Source organism: Macaca thibetana, chromosome 2 (assembly GCF_024542745.1).
Source record: "Macaca thibetana thibetana isolate TM-01 chromosome 2, ASM2454274v1, whole genome shotgun sequence".
Taxonomy (NCBI): Eukaryota; Metazoa; Chordata; class Mammalia; order Primates; family Cercopithecidae; genus Macaca; species Macaca thibetana.
The window spans coordinates 92,027,317-92,044,997 of NC_065579.1; the positions used below are offsets into that span (position 1 = coordinate 92,027,317).

General features: G+C 46.1%; 1 protein-coding gene across 1 annotated transcript in view; it reads left to right on the forward strand.

Moving 5' to 3' along the window:
• The window catches only part of CTDSPL (CTD small phosphatase like), a 119,263-nt gene extending 102,387 nt beyond the window's left edge, over positions 1 to 16,876 (forward strand). Inside the window, 4 exon segments of the mRNA XM_050780328.1 lie at positions 197 to 253; positions 3,806 to 3,898; positions 8,117 to 8,302; positions 13,157 to 16,876. Coding sequence (XP_050636285.1) covers positions 197 to 253; positions 3,806 to 3,898; positions 8,117 to 8,302; positions 13,157 to 13,282 — 462 coding nt within the window. The 3' untranslated portion in view covers positions 13,283 to 16,876.
• Positions 16,877 to 17,681: the final 805 nt, after the last annotated feature.

Here is a 17,681-nt window from a genome sequence, read left to right on the forward strand (position 1 = left end):
TGACATTCACAGTGGAAAATAATGTGCTTTCCTGCTTGTGCTTATTTTAAGGAACCAAGGCATGCTTCAGCATCCTCCTCCTGAACTGTTTTTTCTAATAACCAAAACATTGGTCCAGGCAAGCTTTTTTCTTGCTAAAATTTCCAGGCTTTTTTGTTCCTTCAGACATATTAATTATAGTCTCTTTTTTCTCTAGCCTATTAGTAATGCTGATTTTATTGTTCCGGTTGAAATCGATGGAACTATACATCAGGTAAGAAATTGAAGCTAAATTTGAGTTACAATTAAGATTTTTTAGTAATTACATTTCCTATGAACTTTATTTCTAAATTCTCATTTCAGTAATAATTCCTTATTACTGAATCAAAAGGAAGAATACTGTAATAAATACAATATTCTTCTTTTTTTCACTCCAATGAATTTATTTTATACTGAGATTATAAGAAAAACTGTAGTTGTAAATATTAGATGTGGTTACAAGTTCAAATAGTTCTTTGATTTGAAGCAGACTTTCAGAAGTTTCCATATCCCCCACTGGCCTAGCTTGATGGTCTAATTAACTTCCTTGTGTAATTGCTTTCGGCTACTCTCCTAGCAGGCAACAGGAAAATGCCACAAGTCACCCACTTATGGTGGATTCTCGGGAAAAAAGTGTCCATTTTCAATGCCAGCTGCTCCAGACTGATCTTGTCATTCCCGCATCGTTTTCTCCAGAGAATCTTTAGCAAATACCCAACCCAAAAGAAAAAGGGGGAAGGGTGTTAAGTTTTCAGATCCGCAGGCTGCTATGAATAAAGATGTCGTAGTCAGTTGGCATGCATTTTCGTTGCTTCTGGTTTTTTTTCCTTATCTGCATAAAGCTTTTCTGGAAATAGCTTCATTTATGAACAAATTGGAAACGTTGTAGGAAAACTAGCCTTAGAGGTTGAAGCCGGGGAGCTTTTGTCATGTTTTCCACAGGGATGATCTAACCATATTCCTTGTCAAGTCCAAGGTCTTAAAGGGAGCGTATCTGGCCTGATATCCCAGGAAAGAGACTTTCCTGGTACTTGAGCCACAACGGGATATCTTTTCTTAGCAATGTCAGTAGTCTTTGGTTCTTGAGTGCAAGGTGTCAGAACTCGTGAAAGCTTGGGAATCAGCTGGTCCAGCTGCCTCATTGTCTAGATGGAGAAACTGAGGCTTTGCCAGGGAAGGGGTTGGTTCAAGGTCATACAATGGGAAGAATTAAAATGAAAATTCCAGTCTCCTGCCTCCTGGCCCAGGGCTCTTTTCCTGATACTCAAGTCCCTTCCCTCCCTTGTCCTTGCTTTCTTGCTTATTCTCCAGGATGTCCTGCCAGGAAACAGTCCCCGGGAGAGGCAGCTTTTTCCTTAGTGTTTCCACACTTCATGCTTTTAAAAGCCATCACAGAGCCAAAACGGCAGGCACTTGGGCATTTAACATTTGCAAAAGCATCAACTGAATTAACTCAGCATCTGAGAAGCAGTTAAGGCTTCTGCATTTATCATCTTGGCTTGTGTTACATAGTGCTCATGATGAGACAAAGGAGAGGCTGCCCAATGGCATGTCAAGAATTAGGAGAGAAATTAATCCTTTGTACCACGTGACTGTAAGCATGACCAGCCTACCCACTGCTGACCCATTCTTGCAGGAGCCACTGTAGCTCCCCCACCCTCCATCTTGGCTGTGCTGTGATATCACAAGGTCCCAGAGCTGGGGTCAGAAATTCTCTCCCGAGGGAATGAAGCCACAGGAGCCAAGAGCAGGAGGACCAAGGCCCTGGCGAAGGCCGTGGCCTCGTTCAAGTAATCCAGGATAGGCTGTGCAGGTCCCAATGGGCCTATTCTTGGTTACTTGCACGGGGACGCGGGCCTGGACGCCGGCATCCGGGCTCAGGACCCACGTCTCTGCCAGAGGCACCAACACCAGAGTTCCCAAATCAGTCTCCTGCCCTTTGCATGTAGCAAAGCTTGCTTTCCAAGCAGGACTCCCAGGGAGACGGAGGACTACAGGCCACACCTGTTTGCTGGCAACGAGGAGTCTTGTGGGCAAAGTGGGAGTCTGGAGCTGTTGCAGCCACAGGCCCTGCCCTCAGCCCTTCCCCAGCCTCCCAGCTCCTCAGAACTGTGCTGGTATCCATGCTATGACATCCTGTTCCTCCAGCCCCTCGCTCCACCCTCAGCCACAAACCCATGTTGACCTCCTTCTTTCAGTCATCCATGAATTTCTCCCTGAGTCCTGGCCCTCCTGAGCTCCTGCTTCTGGCACCTTGAAAATGCCTTGGTTCTGTGTAGAATTCCTCAGCCAGCAGCACGCCCAGCATGTGGTGCAGAGTCCCCATCTATCTCCCCTCTGCTGCTCCTCCTGTCATTCTCACCTGCTCCATCTGCCATTCAAGGCCCTAACGTGCCCACCATGACCTGCCTCTCACTTCATCTTCAGCCACTTCCTCTCCCAACCCCTGCTGCTCCTGCTTCTCTCACTGCCTCTGATGGCTGGGCACACAGCCTGGCTACTCTCTAACATCTCAAGTATTCTCAGGCCTCAGGTCTCGCGCTCTACTGTTTCCTCTGCCTGGAAGCCCACTTCTTGTCATCCTTATTGGCCTGGTGAACTCCTATTTATCCTTCAAGGTCCAGGCCAGATGTTATCTTCTATGATCCCCTCTCCTTGTGAGGGGAGTTAATTGTCCTTAATTTATCCCTCTACTACAACTTTCATTATGTCATGTTTATTTTTATATGTTTTTGCCTATGTCTGTTCTAGAGTGTGAGCTCTTCAAGGGCAAGGCCTGTGTTTTATTCATCTTTGCAACTACATCAGACTGAGCTCAGAGCTGGGGCTCAGTAAATATGCTGAATTGAATTTTAAAGAGTTTGATTTATTTTAGTGAAGTGGCTAATTTCAAACGGAATTTATTCAAGTTTGAATTAGTTTTTCCCTCCTCCCACTTCCTCTGTCTTCTCTCACCAGCTTTGCCTTTTCTCCCATCTCCCTTGTTTCCCCAGATTCATTCAGGCTCCCTAATCAGGAGCCAATGTATGGTCTGAAGCCTGGCCTCCTCACTTCTACCCCTGGCCTAGCCTGGTCAAAAGGGTACACAGAGCCCAGCCATTCTAGAAAACGCTACTCTTTGTACCCCTCTGCTCAGAGACCCCTCCTGATGGGTTATGTCTGGGGTCCAGAAATAGGATGGTTTCATATCCCCTGAAATGTACCAAGCCCAACCTTTATGGTGTCATAGACATCTTCCCAAGCTGACAAGGAAGCCCCTTCTTGCAGCTTTGCTGGGCCTGTGCTTCAACCCCAGACCTTCCTAGTAAGGGGGATGTCCATCCAGAACAGAAGGTGGCAACCAGAGCAATCCCAGACCTGCTGGGCAGTAGGCTGGGCCTGGACCTCTAAAAGGACAACACCCAGACCATGGCCTGTGCCCATATAGGTCCTGACCTTCAGCAGGTGCCAAGAAACACACATGAAATGAATCAGTCATTACACACAAACATGGTACAACCCTTCTACTTGCTGGCCCTGAATATCCCCAAGACCCTCACACCATGGTCAGCTTCTCTTTTTCCCTTAGGAGGGGCGTCTGCAGTGAACTCAGACCTGGAGCCCTGTCCGAGGAGTGCCACATCTGACTCCATAGCCCCTCATACAGTCTGGGCCTCTGCCTGCTGTGCATAGACCTGGAGGAGAGAGGCAGGAACCTTAGTAGTTCTTCCTACAGTGGGCATTTGGGCCCCGGGCCATCCCCAGCAACTGCCACACCTGACCAGTCTGCTGTCTCCTGCCATTGCAGGTGTATGTGCTGAAGCGGCCACATGTGGATGAGTTCCTCCAGAGGATGGGGCAGCTTTTTGAATGTGTGCTCTTTACTGCCAGCTTGGCCAAGGTGAGTCCTGCTTCCCAGCCCCACACTCGCAGCCTGGTACTCCCAGCCCCTCCACCCCTACCCCCAATCTGTCAAGCAGCCCTTTGTTTTGGTGGGGGAGGCTATTTCTGTGGTGACAGGTTCCCACCCCAGATGGGATGGATGCAGGCCATGTGCATGGTGCCAGCCTGAAAGCCTTCTGGGTTACCATGGTGACAGGGAGCACTTAGAACAAATGCTCCATGATGTTGCTGTATGCAGCCACCTGAAGCTGGATGTCCACAGTCCAGAGAATCACAAACAGGTCCAGTGTAACAGACAAAGGATGGTGTACCCCTCAACCATTGACTGTCCACCAAATGCTAGAGGCCCCTGTGTCCTTGGGTTTTGCTTCCACAGATTTGAGGAAGAAGCAAGTGAGAGATAAGTGTTGGGCACTCACCCACATGCATGGGCTGAATGAGAGTTCCGACTGCCCTAATGAGCTGTATGATCTGAGGCAAGTTACTTCACTTCTCATGTCGGTTTCTTCTATAAATTGGGGATAATTCCATTCACCTTGTGGCTAGATCACATGAAATAACAGATGTAAAGGACTTAGCACAGTGTCTGACTCACATACAGCAAGTATTCATTGAGCACTTGCTGTGTTCTACATAATGTGGTGGGCATTGTCACGTGGTAAACACTCCTGATGTTCATTATTTTGTGTTACAATTATTTATTGATGATAATAGGCCGGGCATGATTGCTCACGCCTGTAATCCCAACACTTTGGGAGGCCAAGGAGGGTGTGTCACTTGAAGTCAGGAGTTCAAGACCAGCCTGACCAACATGGTGAAACCCCATCTCTACTCAAAATACAAAAATTAGTTGGGCATGGTGGTGGGCACCTGTAATCCCAGCTACTCGGGAGGCTGAGGCACGAGAATTGCTTGAACCCAGAAGGCAGAGGTTGCAGTGAGCTGAGATCGCACCACTGCACTCCACCCTGAGCAACAGTGACTCCATCTCAAAAATATGTATACATATATTTGTTGATGGTAATAAAATCATTCAGACATGTCTTGATCCTAAAGCTTGATATGAATCTGACCTAAAATCTACACTGGCTCTGACCAAAAAGAATGATTTCTTTGTCCTCTCCACTGTTTAAGGAAACTAGCAGATTCCCAAGCCTCCCAGTATGGTTTAGTGTTCCCCTTCACAGGTGTGGCAGGGTGCCCATGCTGTGTGGGCAGGCAGGATAGGCCTTGCTCCTCCCAGAAGATCCTTGCCTTGACCACTTCGAAACTCTGACTTTGATGGGGCTGACACCATCCATTTGTTGGTAGCACCACAGTTGTCTCCATGGGCATCTGAGGGACCCTGAGTGGTCCCAAAGATGAGTTTTCTGGGGCTCAGATTAGCCATTTGCCTGTCTCCAGGACATCACACAGTAGCTTCCTCTGCCATGTCCTGCTTCTGGATGGTGCCCTGGTGCCCACACTCCCTTCTCTTCCTCTGTGTGTTCCACTGCTTTGCTGACCTGGCCATTGCTGGTTGGGTCCCTCTTTGTGATGATGGAGGGGAGCGAGAGCCCCACTTGCACAAATGCTGCCAGACTCATCACCAGGCCTTAGAGCATAAGCCAGTGGAGTGGGATTCAAAATCCTGGCCCTTATTTTTGCATGTCAAAAAGAGAACAAGGCCGCAGGGAAAATAGAATCTTCCCCAGTGGGTCATCTTTCAGATGAGTGGTACCAAGCCTAATTGTTATCTGTAGCGTCAGTGGCTCTTCCAACAGTGCTCTGAGATGCTGAAGAGCCTGAAGTAATAACCAAAGAAATAAACAAGAAGATTGCACCGGTAGCAGTGAAGTGAGAGCTGGTTTTTGTTTGGGAAAATTGAAAACACTCTTCCTTGGCATTGTCCCCAGCATTTGCTTAAACATCCTTGTTCGGTTTCTCTTCCTGGATGGCTCCCACCTGCCCCTCCATCTGTCTCTTCAACCCTTCTCTTGCTGCTACTCCAGCCTAGCTGAGCCGAATCAGCTTCCAAGTGCAGCCTTCCACCCTCTTTCCTCCCTGATGCACATGTCCTGCTGATGGGTAGTCATGTCCCTGTCCTTGGCTCTGGGCTCGGCTCCCAGCCAGCAGTAGTGGTGCAGTGGACCTCCTTGCCTGCTGCCCAGGAGCCTGCAGGAACCTCAAGCTGACTGTCATAGCCTTTCAGTATCTGCTTCTTTGTCATTTCTTCCTTCATTCACCCAGCAAATACTTACTTAGTACCTATTATGTATCAGGCACAGTACTAAATCCTGGGGATATAGCAAAGAAAAAAAGAGACAAAGTCCCTGCCCTTGTGAAGCTTACATTCTTCACATTCATCCTCCAGGCCTCAGACTCAGACACTTTTTTGAAAGATAGGTGCCACCACAAGTGTTCATGATTATGAGGAAATGGATCATCTTTTTCCATTTAGAGCAAGCTTGTCCAACCTGTGACCCAGAGGCTGTGTACAGCCCAGAACAGCTTTAGATGTGGCCCAACACAAATTCGTAAACTTTCTTAAAACATGAGATTTTTTGAAAGCTCGTCACCTATTGTTAGTGGTGGTGTTTTATGTGTGACCCAAGACAATTCTTCCAATATGGCCCAGGGAAGCTGAAAGATGGGATACCCCTGATCTGGACTCAGTTGCCCACAACCCACCCACGTGGCCCCTGGCTAGCCTCACCAGCAGGTAGCTGTAGTGCCCTGAGCTCTCACCTCCAGTGCCCTGAGCTCTCACCTCCCTTGGCCAGTAGGAAACACAGCTGCTCCTGGACTCTGCCTTCTACAGGATGTCCTTGGAGAGGAGAGGATGTTCCCGTGGAATCACAGCTGCTGCCTGCAGCTCTGCAGCCCACGTCCCACAGCTGTGCCGGCACTTGCTCTGCACTCCACTGCTGGCCTTCCCAGCGCCACCAGCCACAGGTGCTCTCTGCCTCCCTGGCAGAGTCACTGGGTCCCGCTGATGCCTGGTTGTACCCCTTACTTGGTCTTTGTGCAGGGGCCTGGCCTCGGGTCAGGCTTGGAAACTGCTCCTCTTTCTTCCAGGCCCAGCCACTCAGTATGGTCCACTCTTTTACATATCTTCAGTTATGAGGATTTTCTCTCAGAAACCCCTTTATTTCTTTATCCAAGCCTGCTTTGGGGGAAATTCCCTAGGTCATGAGAGGGGGTCAGGCAGGATGATCCCCAACTGTAAGCTGGGCTCAAATTCCCATCCAGCTCCTGGGCTTCAAGGAAGTGGATGGGCATCCATGGGAGTGGATGGCTGGGCACCATCCTGTCACTCAGCAGCTGGTCTGGCCCAAGTGCCCACGGGACCTCTAGGGGGCAGTGTCATGCCATTCAAGACACATTGGAGCCAGCTCATTCATTCAGTGGTGAAATTCGTGTTTCCTGAGCCCCTGTTGTGGTAGGTACTCTTGGAGGTGCCAGGGATGTGGTGGTGGGATGTTTCAGGCCTGGGCCCTGACAAGTAGTGAGGAAATCAAGCAATCCCATGTGGTGCTCTACTCTGTGAGGGAAACAACCCAGAAAGGAAGATAGAGGTGGCTCTAGATGGATGGGAGAGGAAGTCAAGACTGAAAAACCAGAAGACAAATGTTCTGCAAAGAGCTGGGAGAGAACGCATGCAGAGAGAACACTGGTACCAAGGTCCTGACCATGCTTAAAGCCAGTGTGGCTCCAGGAGCTCCAGATGGAGATCATTCAGCTGTGGCCATGTGGGACGCGGCAGTGAGGAACGTGGGCTTTACTCCAAGTGCAGTGTGTGGACAGTGGAGTTTTCAGCAGAGGAGTGACACGATCACACATATGTTTTCCAGTGACCACTCTGACAGCTTCTAGGTGAATGGGCTAGAAAGGAGGCCCCTTGGGAAAGACAGGTTTTTCACGAGGCTCACACAGCCATCCCAGGCCAGAGATTCGAGGCCCGGGCTAAGAGTGGTGGCAATATAAATAGAGAGATGCAAATGGAGTCAGGCTATTTTTGGAGATGAAACTGACAATTTCTGATGGGTTGGATGTGAGAGAAATGGAAGAATCCGGTGCCATCTTATGTATACAGAGAGGAAAATAACCAGGATCCTAAAACACATCTAATTATTAAATCCTTTTTTAAAAAACATAATCTGGATCTTGCTGCTGTAGGTCAGGGTTTGGGGACTCTTTTAGGCACGCAGCCTTCATTGTGACACCTCTTTTCCAGTATGCAGACCCTGTGGCTGACCTCCTAGACCGCTGGGGTGTGTTCCGGGCCCGGCTCTTCAGAGAATCATGTGTTTTTCATCGTGGGAACTATGTGAAGGACCTAAGTCGCCTTGGGCGGGAGCTGAGCAAAGTGATCATTGTCGACAATTCCCCTGCCTCATACATCTTCCATCCTGAGAATGCAGTAAGTGGCCCCAAAGAAAGAAAATGTCATGCTCCATCTGAGCCCTCTGTCTTGCCAGGCAAGCACCACTTTTAAGCACCTACAAAAGAAGGTCTCTGGGTCTTTTCCTAATGAAATCCCAGCTCTGCCATTTAGCAGTTGCACATCATTGAGCAAGTTATGTAACCTCATTGAGCCTCGGTTGCCTCATCTGTCAAACGGGAATTATAGGAATGCTGATCTCATAGGATTATTGGAGGTTGCAGTGTGGCAATATACAAAAAGCACTTAGAACAGTGCTTGAGACTGATAAATGCTATAAGCCTGTATCGTCTTATCAATATTTTTAGTATTGTTATTGACAAGGGTTCTGTTGGCATTAACCTCCTGGAGCCAGCTACTGCCTAGGACTTCATGACCCCTGTAGACTAAGGAGGCCTGATTGATCTCTTTAACAGAAGTATTTCTTAAGAATGAATAGGCCAGGCGTGGTGGCTCATGCCTGTAATCCCAGCCCTTTGGGAGGCCGAGGTGGACGGATCACAAGGTCAGGCGATCAAGACCATCCTGGCCAACATGGTAAAACCCCGTCTCTACTAAAATATAAAAAATTAGCTGGGCGTGGTGGCATGCACCTGTAGTCCCAGCTACTCGGGAGGCTGAGGCAGGGCAATCACTTGAACCCAGGAGGCAGAGGTTGCAGTGAGCTGAGATCCCACCACTGCACTCCAGCCTGGTGACAGAGGGAGACTCCGTCTCAAAAAAAAAAAAAAATGAATAAAACACTTCAATAAGGTCTTCAAATGAGACTACCAAGCTTTGCTACCTCATCATGATGTCTAAAAAGCACCCATTGGGAACATTTCCTACATAAAGCTCCCTGGACCATGGCAGCTCTCGGTGCCTACTCACTGGGTGCTGCACAACTCTCAGGGCAAGAGGGACTGCCTTCCTGCCTGCTGCCCGACACTTCCAGGGGAAGAGAGGCCAACCAGGGCCTCTGGTGACTGCTGACCCCTCAGTCACTGCCACATCAGGCCCCTAGACCAGGCATGTTTCCCTGGAGAGGATGCTTCCTCTCAAGCACAGGCTTCTCAGATTCTACAAAAGCCTGCAAAAGTCCTTTCCTTGAATCCAGAACTCTGCAGTCCTGCTTGTAACCAAAAACAATTCAAACGCGATTCATTTGGCTAGTGTGGAATCATTATTTGAATAAATACCCCAAATGTATTTATATGTAAATATGTTCATTTTACTGAGTAAATCAAATTCAACATAATATATTTGGTAACGTGTCTCTAATGGATAAGGATTCCTTTTTAATATAATCACAAGTCATGGTCAGATCTGACAAAGTAACAGTTTCTTACATTGTCTAATATCCAGACTGTGTTCACATTGTCCCTGTCATCTCGAAGTGTCATGCATTTGGAGTATTTCAATGGGGATCCAAAAAGATCCATGCATTGCTTTGGTTACCATGTCTCTTCATTCTTTTGTAAACTTAACGTCTCCCCTTCCTCCCCTTTTCTCTTTTATGCCATTTATTTGTTGAAGAAGCCCTGGTGTTTTGTCTTGTAGAAATCTCCTACATTCTGGATTTGTCCAGCTGCTGCCTTGTGATGATGTTTAGTATGTTTTTATAGCCACCTTATATCCTCTAAACAAGTAATTAGAGCTCTACTGCTTGATTAGATTTTTTTTTCTTTTTTTTTTTGCAAGAATATATCATAGAGGCCAGATGCAATGGCTCACACCTATAATCCCAGCACTTTGGGAGGCCAAGGCAGGTGATGGCTTGAGCCCAGGAGTTTGAGACCAGCCTGAGCAACATGGCAAAACCCTATCTCTTAAAAAAAGAAAAATTAGCCAGATGGGGTGGCACACACCTGTGGTTCCATTGTGGTTCCAGCTACTTGGGAGGCTGAGGTGGGAAGATCTCTTGAGCCCAGGAGGTCGAGGCTGCAGTGAGCCATGTTCATGCCACTGTACTTCAGCCTGAGTGACAGAGCAAGACCCTATCTCAAAAAAAAGAAGAAAAAAGAATACATCATAGGTATTATATGCTTATGAAGATATATCAGGAGGCATAAAATGTCAGGTTACCCCACTTTTAAAGATTTAAAATTGATTATTGGGTTCAGGTGGTGTTAGCCTGATCCATCTATTATAAAATTCCCCATGAACCTCTCACCTCATAATTTTAGCAGTTGTTGGTGATCATTGTCTACACCCACTATTTCATGAGGAATTGCAAAATGGCAATTTCTATTTTCAGACTAATGAGTTGGTGTCCTAGCGGCCTCCAAAAGTAGCCAATAATTTTTTTTTAGTATCATTATGAACTCATGGATTTGTTGTAGTTTCAGCCCATTTGTTATTCTTTTGCATGCTCAAATTTTCACCTTTGGCTATGGAGATCCCTTAAAATAACAAGTCTTTGATATAGGTTGAATATTCTTTATCTAAAATGCTTGGTACCAGAAGTGTTTTGGATTTTGGATTTTTTAGGATTTTGGAATATTTGCATATACATAATTGGATATCTTGGGCATGGAACCAAGTCTAAACATGAAATTCATTTCTGTTTTATGTACAACTTGTACACATAGCCTAAAGGTAATTTTATACAATATTTTTTATAATTTGGGGACACTAAATAAACCATGTATCATGTGCCTGCATTTTCACTACCACCCAGCACATGAGGTCAGGTATAGAATTTTCCACTTGTGGTGCCATGTCAGTGCTCAAAAAATTTTGGATTTTGGGGCATTTTGGAACTCAGATTTTTTCAGATTAGGGATGCTCAACCTGTAGCTTCCTTGCTTTCTTAAACAACAAGATGTTCCAGGCTCTTCATGAACATTTCTTGCCTCAGCCCCGGAACCACCCATTTTTGTATGGTGCCTGGTTCCTATTAGTGGAAGTGGTATTTAGAGACCACGGTTTAGGCGAATTTTCATTGCTAATGGAATATACTTTACTTCTAGCCCATACCTCAGGGCAGAGCTAAAAATGACATATTTTTAGAAAGAAAACTAAATCATAAGTTCATACTGGTTTTTCCATTTCAATGTTAAGTTTTTATGTAACTTCTTCGCTTCTTTGTTTTGTATTTGTATCTCTTTATCTTATGCTGCAACTCTTGATTTCTAAAGATATTAACATAATTATATATTTGATTTATTCTGTAGTATATGTTGAATAATTTCAGTAGCAGTACTAAATTATGACTAATAATAAGACAACTGTATGCAGCTTAGGAATTTTTAGAGAGATGTACAGTTATAACACCATGTTTTAAAATCACTTGGATATCAGACTTGGTGGCTTACCTGGCTGCCTGTAATCCCAGCACTTTGGGAGGCTAAGGAGGGAGGATTGCTTGAGCTCAGAAGTTTGAAACCACCCTGGGCAACAAAGCAAGATCCCATCACTACTAAAAAAAAAAAGAAAGAAAGGCTGGGGGTGGTGGCTCACGCCTGTAATCCCAGCACTTTGGGAGACCAAGGGGGTGGATCACCTGAGGTCAGGAGTTCAAGACCAGCCTGACCAACATGGCGAAACCCTGTCTCTACTAAAATACAAAAACTAGCTGGGCATGGCAGCAGGCACATGTAATCCCAGCTACTCAGGAGGCTGAGGCAGGAGAACCCAGGAGGTGGAGGTTGCAGTGAGCCGAGATCACGCCATTGCACTCCAGCCTGGGCAACAAGAGCAAAACTCCGTCTCAAAAAAAAAAAAATTAGCCAAGCATGGTGTCACATGCCTATAGTCCCAGCTACTTGGGAGGCTGAATGGAAGGATCACTTGAGCCCAGGAGGTCAAGGCTGCAGAGCTATGATTGTACCACTGCACTCCAGCATGGGAGACAGAGTGTGACCCTGCCTCACACACGCACACAAATCACTTGAAGTAATTGTGTGGTTGTGTCACCAATTTTATATACACTTAGATTGACTTTTATTGCTTTTTTTCTTAATGGTTTAATTGTATTTTAATTTATAACACATATACATGGTTCCAACATCAAACCTATAAATAAAGATGGAGAAGTCTGTTCATTTCTGCCTCTCCTCCACTCTCTCCCCATCCCCTAGGCGTAGTCATTTCTTTATTAACCCTTACTTTATTTTTCAAAATTATGTAATAAATGTCTGTGTTTCTAAGCTATCTTTAGATTTGAAAAAGGGCTAAAATGTTACTTTTAAACATGTTTGGTTTATTCAAATTTATTTATAAATCTCTTCTTTGTACCCCTGGCTACCACCCCTCGCCACTCCTCTGCCTAAAACTAAGGGAAAATCCTGTCTTTGCCCATAGCTTCAGAATGTTCTACAGTTTTAGACATCTGCTTTTAACTAACCACTGTTAAGCAAGGGAGGAAATTTACCACTTCTCTTTGTGGTGTAATATTGCACAGTGACCCTAAGTGAAAGCCTTCCTGTGTCCTGGATGTGAGCTCCCCGCTGTCAGTGGTTAGCATGTAACCTCTGACTCCAAGTGCTCTGAGGTGCAAGGAGCCGACTTGTGCAGTAGAAAGAGCTTTTGGAAGTTGGCAAGTAGCAAGGCTAGTTCTCATACATTCTATGCTATGCTCTGGCCACCTTTTCTGTGGCAGGAAAACAAAACAGGCAAATGCATACAAACTGGCTACATTTAACTTTGCCTCCCTGAGCCATCTCCCAAGCCATTTAGCTTTGGATTGGCCTCGATTTGAACAAGGGAACAAACAAAATGATGATGATAACGATGATGACACCAGTTGTCCTTACCAAAGAAAATGCTCAAAGTCCGGGTACCCACTTAGGTTAGGAGCAGTCCCCAGCGCTAGATGCAGTCCTGCTGCCTCCTCCATGCACTGTCTTCCAGGTGCCTGTGCAGTCCTGGTTCGATGACATGACGGACACGGAGCTGCTGGACCTCATCCCCTTCTTTGAGGGCCTGAGCCGGGAGGACGACGTGTACAGCATGCTGCATAGACTCTGCAATAGGTAGCCCTGGCCTCTGCCTGCCTCCCGCCTGTGCACTCTGGAACCTCTGGCCTCAGGGGACCTGCCTGTCCTCAGCTCCCTGGAAGCTGAAAGTGAGGATACTCCGTGCTCCACGCCACAGGGTGAATGTGGCCATGCCTACCTGTTTTGTTTTTTTAAGAACAGAAACAACTATTTTAAAAGAACTCTTTTAACAAATTTCATAAAGGGACATGCATTTTACTGGATTTGCTTTTCTTAAAACATACCAAAAAGAAAAAAATAGAAAAAAAAAAAAAAAAAAAAGCTTGATCTCTATCAGACTTCCTTTCAACTGTCCTCCCTTCCAAGCAGACCACCTGTCCCCTTCTATCCCAGCTCGGAGCAGCTGACCCAACTCAGAATCTCTTTCCTACAGGAAGAAGTGCCTTTTGAATGTTATTTTAAGCTGAGAGTTAATTTTTCTACACAACATATTTCCAGACATCGTTTAGTCTTTTATTGTCTTAGATACTATAAGAAGATGAACATGACAATTTTCTAGAACCTGGTAGTGTGTGTGTGTGTGTGTGTGGCGGGGGGTGCTGAGGGAGGGGAGTGAGTCACAGGAGCCTGTCCCCCAACAGGTGTGACTTTGCTCTGACAACCTGTGGCATGCTGCAGGGTCAGGCTCTTGATAGGAGGATTTCATGACTATGTCATTGTCTCCACTCATTTTTGACCCAGTTTGGAATGTATCTGCAATTGTGTAGCTCAACACTTTAGGAAACAATAGATTATTTTATATTATTATTTCTGATGGTGACAACTTTGTCTTGAGGTCACATTTTCCCCTTGAAAAGTGACATCCTGTCCATTCTGCTCTTACACTACTGCCATACATTTGTGTTTTTTGTTGTTATTGTTTGGGGTAGAGCAGTTACAAGAAACCCTAAAACTTTTGGATATAAAATAAATGTTTATTGATTTTTAAATCTTTCCTTTCCAAAAGCTGGATACATATGGAGCTGTTTGGGAATTTTCCTTGCTGCTACCGCGCTGCCACCAAATGGAATTGACCAGCGGCTGTTACACTGTTCTTTGCCACTGTGCCTATGCTCAGAATATGCTCACTGCTAAGCTACAAACTCGGACAGGGTCAAAAACAGAGGTGTCCCACCCCATTGCAGCCTCCACCACCTGTAACCCTTTCCTGGCATTGGCCACTGAAGGGTACAAAGGCAAAAGGGCCAAAGCACCACTTAGGTGTGGCATGGATTTTAAACTGCAGTCAGTAACAGATCCTGTTTGATAAATAAGCTGACTGTTCTCTCTTGAGAACTCGTGGCCTCAACCAGCCACCAAGCTGATGTGGCCCAAGTCCATCTCTTGGTCTTCTCCTTTGAAGCACAGCCTATTTCTGAGCCAAGGGTTGGGGAAGCCTGTCTAGATGTGGGACTCAACGCCCCAAACCGGGGAGAAGAAAGCCTCCCTCCCCGCAAGGAGAGCCCAGGCGCTCTGCAACCTTTCCCAGTTTGGTGTTTAAGCAGTGCCATGTTCCTTGTTTGACAACAAGACGGTCTGTAAAGTATTGCTCTTAAAAACAATTAAAAAGGACCCTTTCATGTTGGCACCATTGCCTTAGTCCTCTGCGGGTTGGTCTTCAGCCAGCGTTCTGGCGGGAGTGACTGGCACTAACAAGACTGGAAATCGGGGGTCAAAGTAAAATATCTTTGCTTTGTTTTCATTCACAAAGTAATGAAGCCAGCTGCCAATTACGTCCTCCCAACAGCACTTTGGTCTGTGGACTACTGTGTGAATATTCAGAAAGGAAGTAAGTATTCGGGGATGAACAGGTCTCCCAAACCCAGTAATCCACTCGCCAATTCAAATAGAACAGCCCCTTGCTAGGTATTACCACAGATAATGACAGTTACATGGTAGAACTGCCCATGCCACAAACCTTTATTATTTGGAAAAATAGTCATTAAATGAACCCACTGCCTTAAATGTCTCGAATGTTGCAGTCAAGTGTCTGTCATGTGTTGATATCCACACAGAATTAGGCCCTAATGAGAGCCTTAGACCCTCAACCATGCCCCCTTCGTTGGCATCACAGGGCCTTATTTGGAAGAGGGGGCAAAGAGGATGGAAATCGTAAAATATTTCAGGGGAATCGAACCTAGGAATAGTGCTCCACTTCTGACGATGGAGTGAAGACACTTGGCAGGCTTGAGCCAGACATTTCACCTAGTAGTTCCTGAAACTGTGAGCACCGTTGCACTAAGCCAGTGCAGAGCTGTTAGGGACGGGGCCCAGCTCCTGCCACCACAGACACAGAATGTCTTGGGAGGGCCAGCAGGCCCTCTGAGGATTCTGGAATCTGTGCACCTTATTTGATCACACTCCAAAATTCCGTTTTTATTTTAACCCTTGAACCTGCTTTATGTATATAATCAAAATATCTATATCTATATCTATATATATTTTTAATCATCTACATGTAAATGAAGCAATAGAATTCTAACATAAGGCCAAGAAATGAGATGAATGTTTGGGGTTTATGTTTTTTAAGGTAAATACGGGTATTGTTTTTAATTATTACCATTTATTAAATTGTGGGCTTTGAAACCTAATGAAACCTGTTAGCCACTTCTCTGTGCCATATACTTCCCATGTTACCAAAATACCCCCAACTCTTTAGTCAAAAGAGAACCCTGACCTCCTGAGTTTCCACGGTCCTTTCTGTACCAGGTTTAAATATAGTCTTCTGGAGAAGTATTTTTGACATTAAGCTCTGGGACAGGACACCTTGGGTTTGTGGACTCCAGCCCACTATGATGTTATGACTTCTCTGGCCAGGCCTCTGGTGGAAGTGCACGGGCACTCCCAATGTTGTTAATGCTCTGTCTTCCATTTGTTCTGGAATCCTGTGTGTTGGTCTGTTGTTCCATGCATTAGCTGTTTGTAAGTAATGCATTTGCATACTGAAAAAGGAATGCCACCTGCCACAGTTGATGGTGAGGAAGGTCCTTTGACGTGGTGCAATTTTGATGAGATGTCTCTGGGGACACAAGGATGCCCTAATGATGCTGACTTGTCATGGTTGCAGCATTTGAACTTTTGGTGTTTAAAAAAAAAAAATGCGTTAAGTCTATAACCTGGCAACATTTTACAACCCTGTATTTTTAAAGATGGCTTTCTAATAAAAAATCCAGAACCACACAGCCCTATGGTCAAACACTCCTACGTTTGTGCCTCTGCTCTTAAAGGTGCTGTGCTGGACAGTTGGCATGCCAGGGTTTGAGAAGAGTGGATGGCTTGACGTACTTGCAGTTAACTGTTCATAATTGACTGGCTGCCTCTGTTCCTACCGTACTGTAAATTTGATCATGTCTGTTCCTGTTCCATTCTCCCAGGAGCTTCTCTGCAGACTGACACACCCTCCCCCACCCCAGGTAGTGGAGATGCTGGTGTCTGGGTAGTCATGGATTTCTGTTGGACATTTGAATGTGATAAACAATCCAGCATTACTTGGGAAATGCTACATGTGGAATGTGCATGTTTCCAGGGGCGAGTATTGTCAATCAAAAGGTTCGCAATGATTTCCTTCCTGCCAAAAATAAACATGTGAAACTGCGCTCTCTTGTGGATGGACTGCTTTTCTACCAGCAGCGCCTCTCCTCCCTCCCTTCCCCACCTCCTGCACAGCCTCATGCCATCACCTTGGGTCTCCTGGTATCCCCACTTCTAGGGAACAGGGTTGGACGGGAGTCGGGCTGCAGCACTCCAGGAGCCACAGACTGATCTTCTAGCTCCTCCATCCCACCCAAATTGCCTGTCACTCCAAGGGTGACTGCTGTTCAGCCTCCTGGCTTCCTCTCTCCAGAGGCGGTATGGCTCACTGTCCTCCCACAAGGATTCCAGCCCTCCCAGCAGACTTGAAAATTCAGCCTGAGAGAACTGGGACCTCCCATTCCATAAGAGCCACAGGCATTATATGTGGTGCCTAAACCCATCCCCATCCCCATGGGCACAGTGACTGAGATGATTGCCAGATGAAGCACGGCAAGGAGTCGGAAGAGGAGTCAGGATGTCCCAGGCAGTTTCTTGCAGTGAGACATTCTGTCGCCAGTGTCCTGAACCCAGTCTCTCTGTACATGCAGGTGAGAGAGGCAGTGAGTCCTCTGCTAGGGACTCCTGGCAGGGTCTTGGACATGGCTTCGCCACTCTCAGGACTCTTTCTGTTCATAATGATATCTGATTCAGATAGCACCAGTGTCAATTTCATAAGGTAGGTCTTATCCCCATTTTGTGGATGAGAAAACAGGCCAGTGAGACAAAGCTCTGCAGTTTGCTCTATCACAAGATATAGGATTCTACCAGGCACATATATTCATCCCAAATAACTCAGGACACAGTATGTGTATCAGCCCAGGAGACCT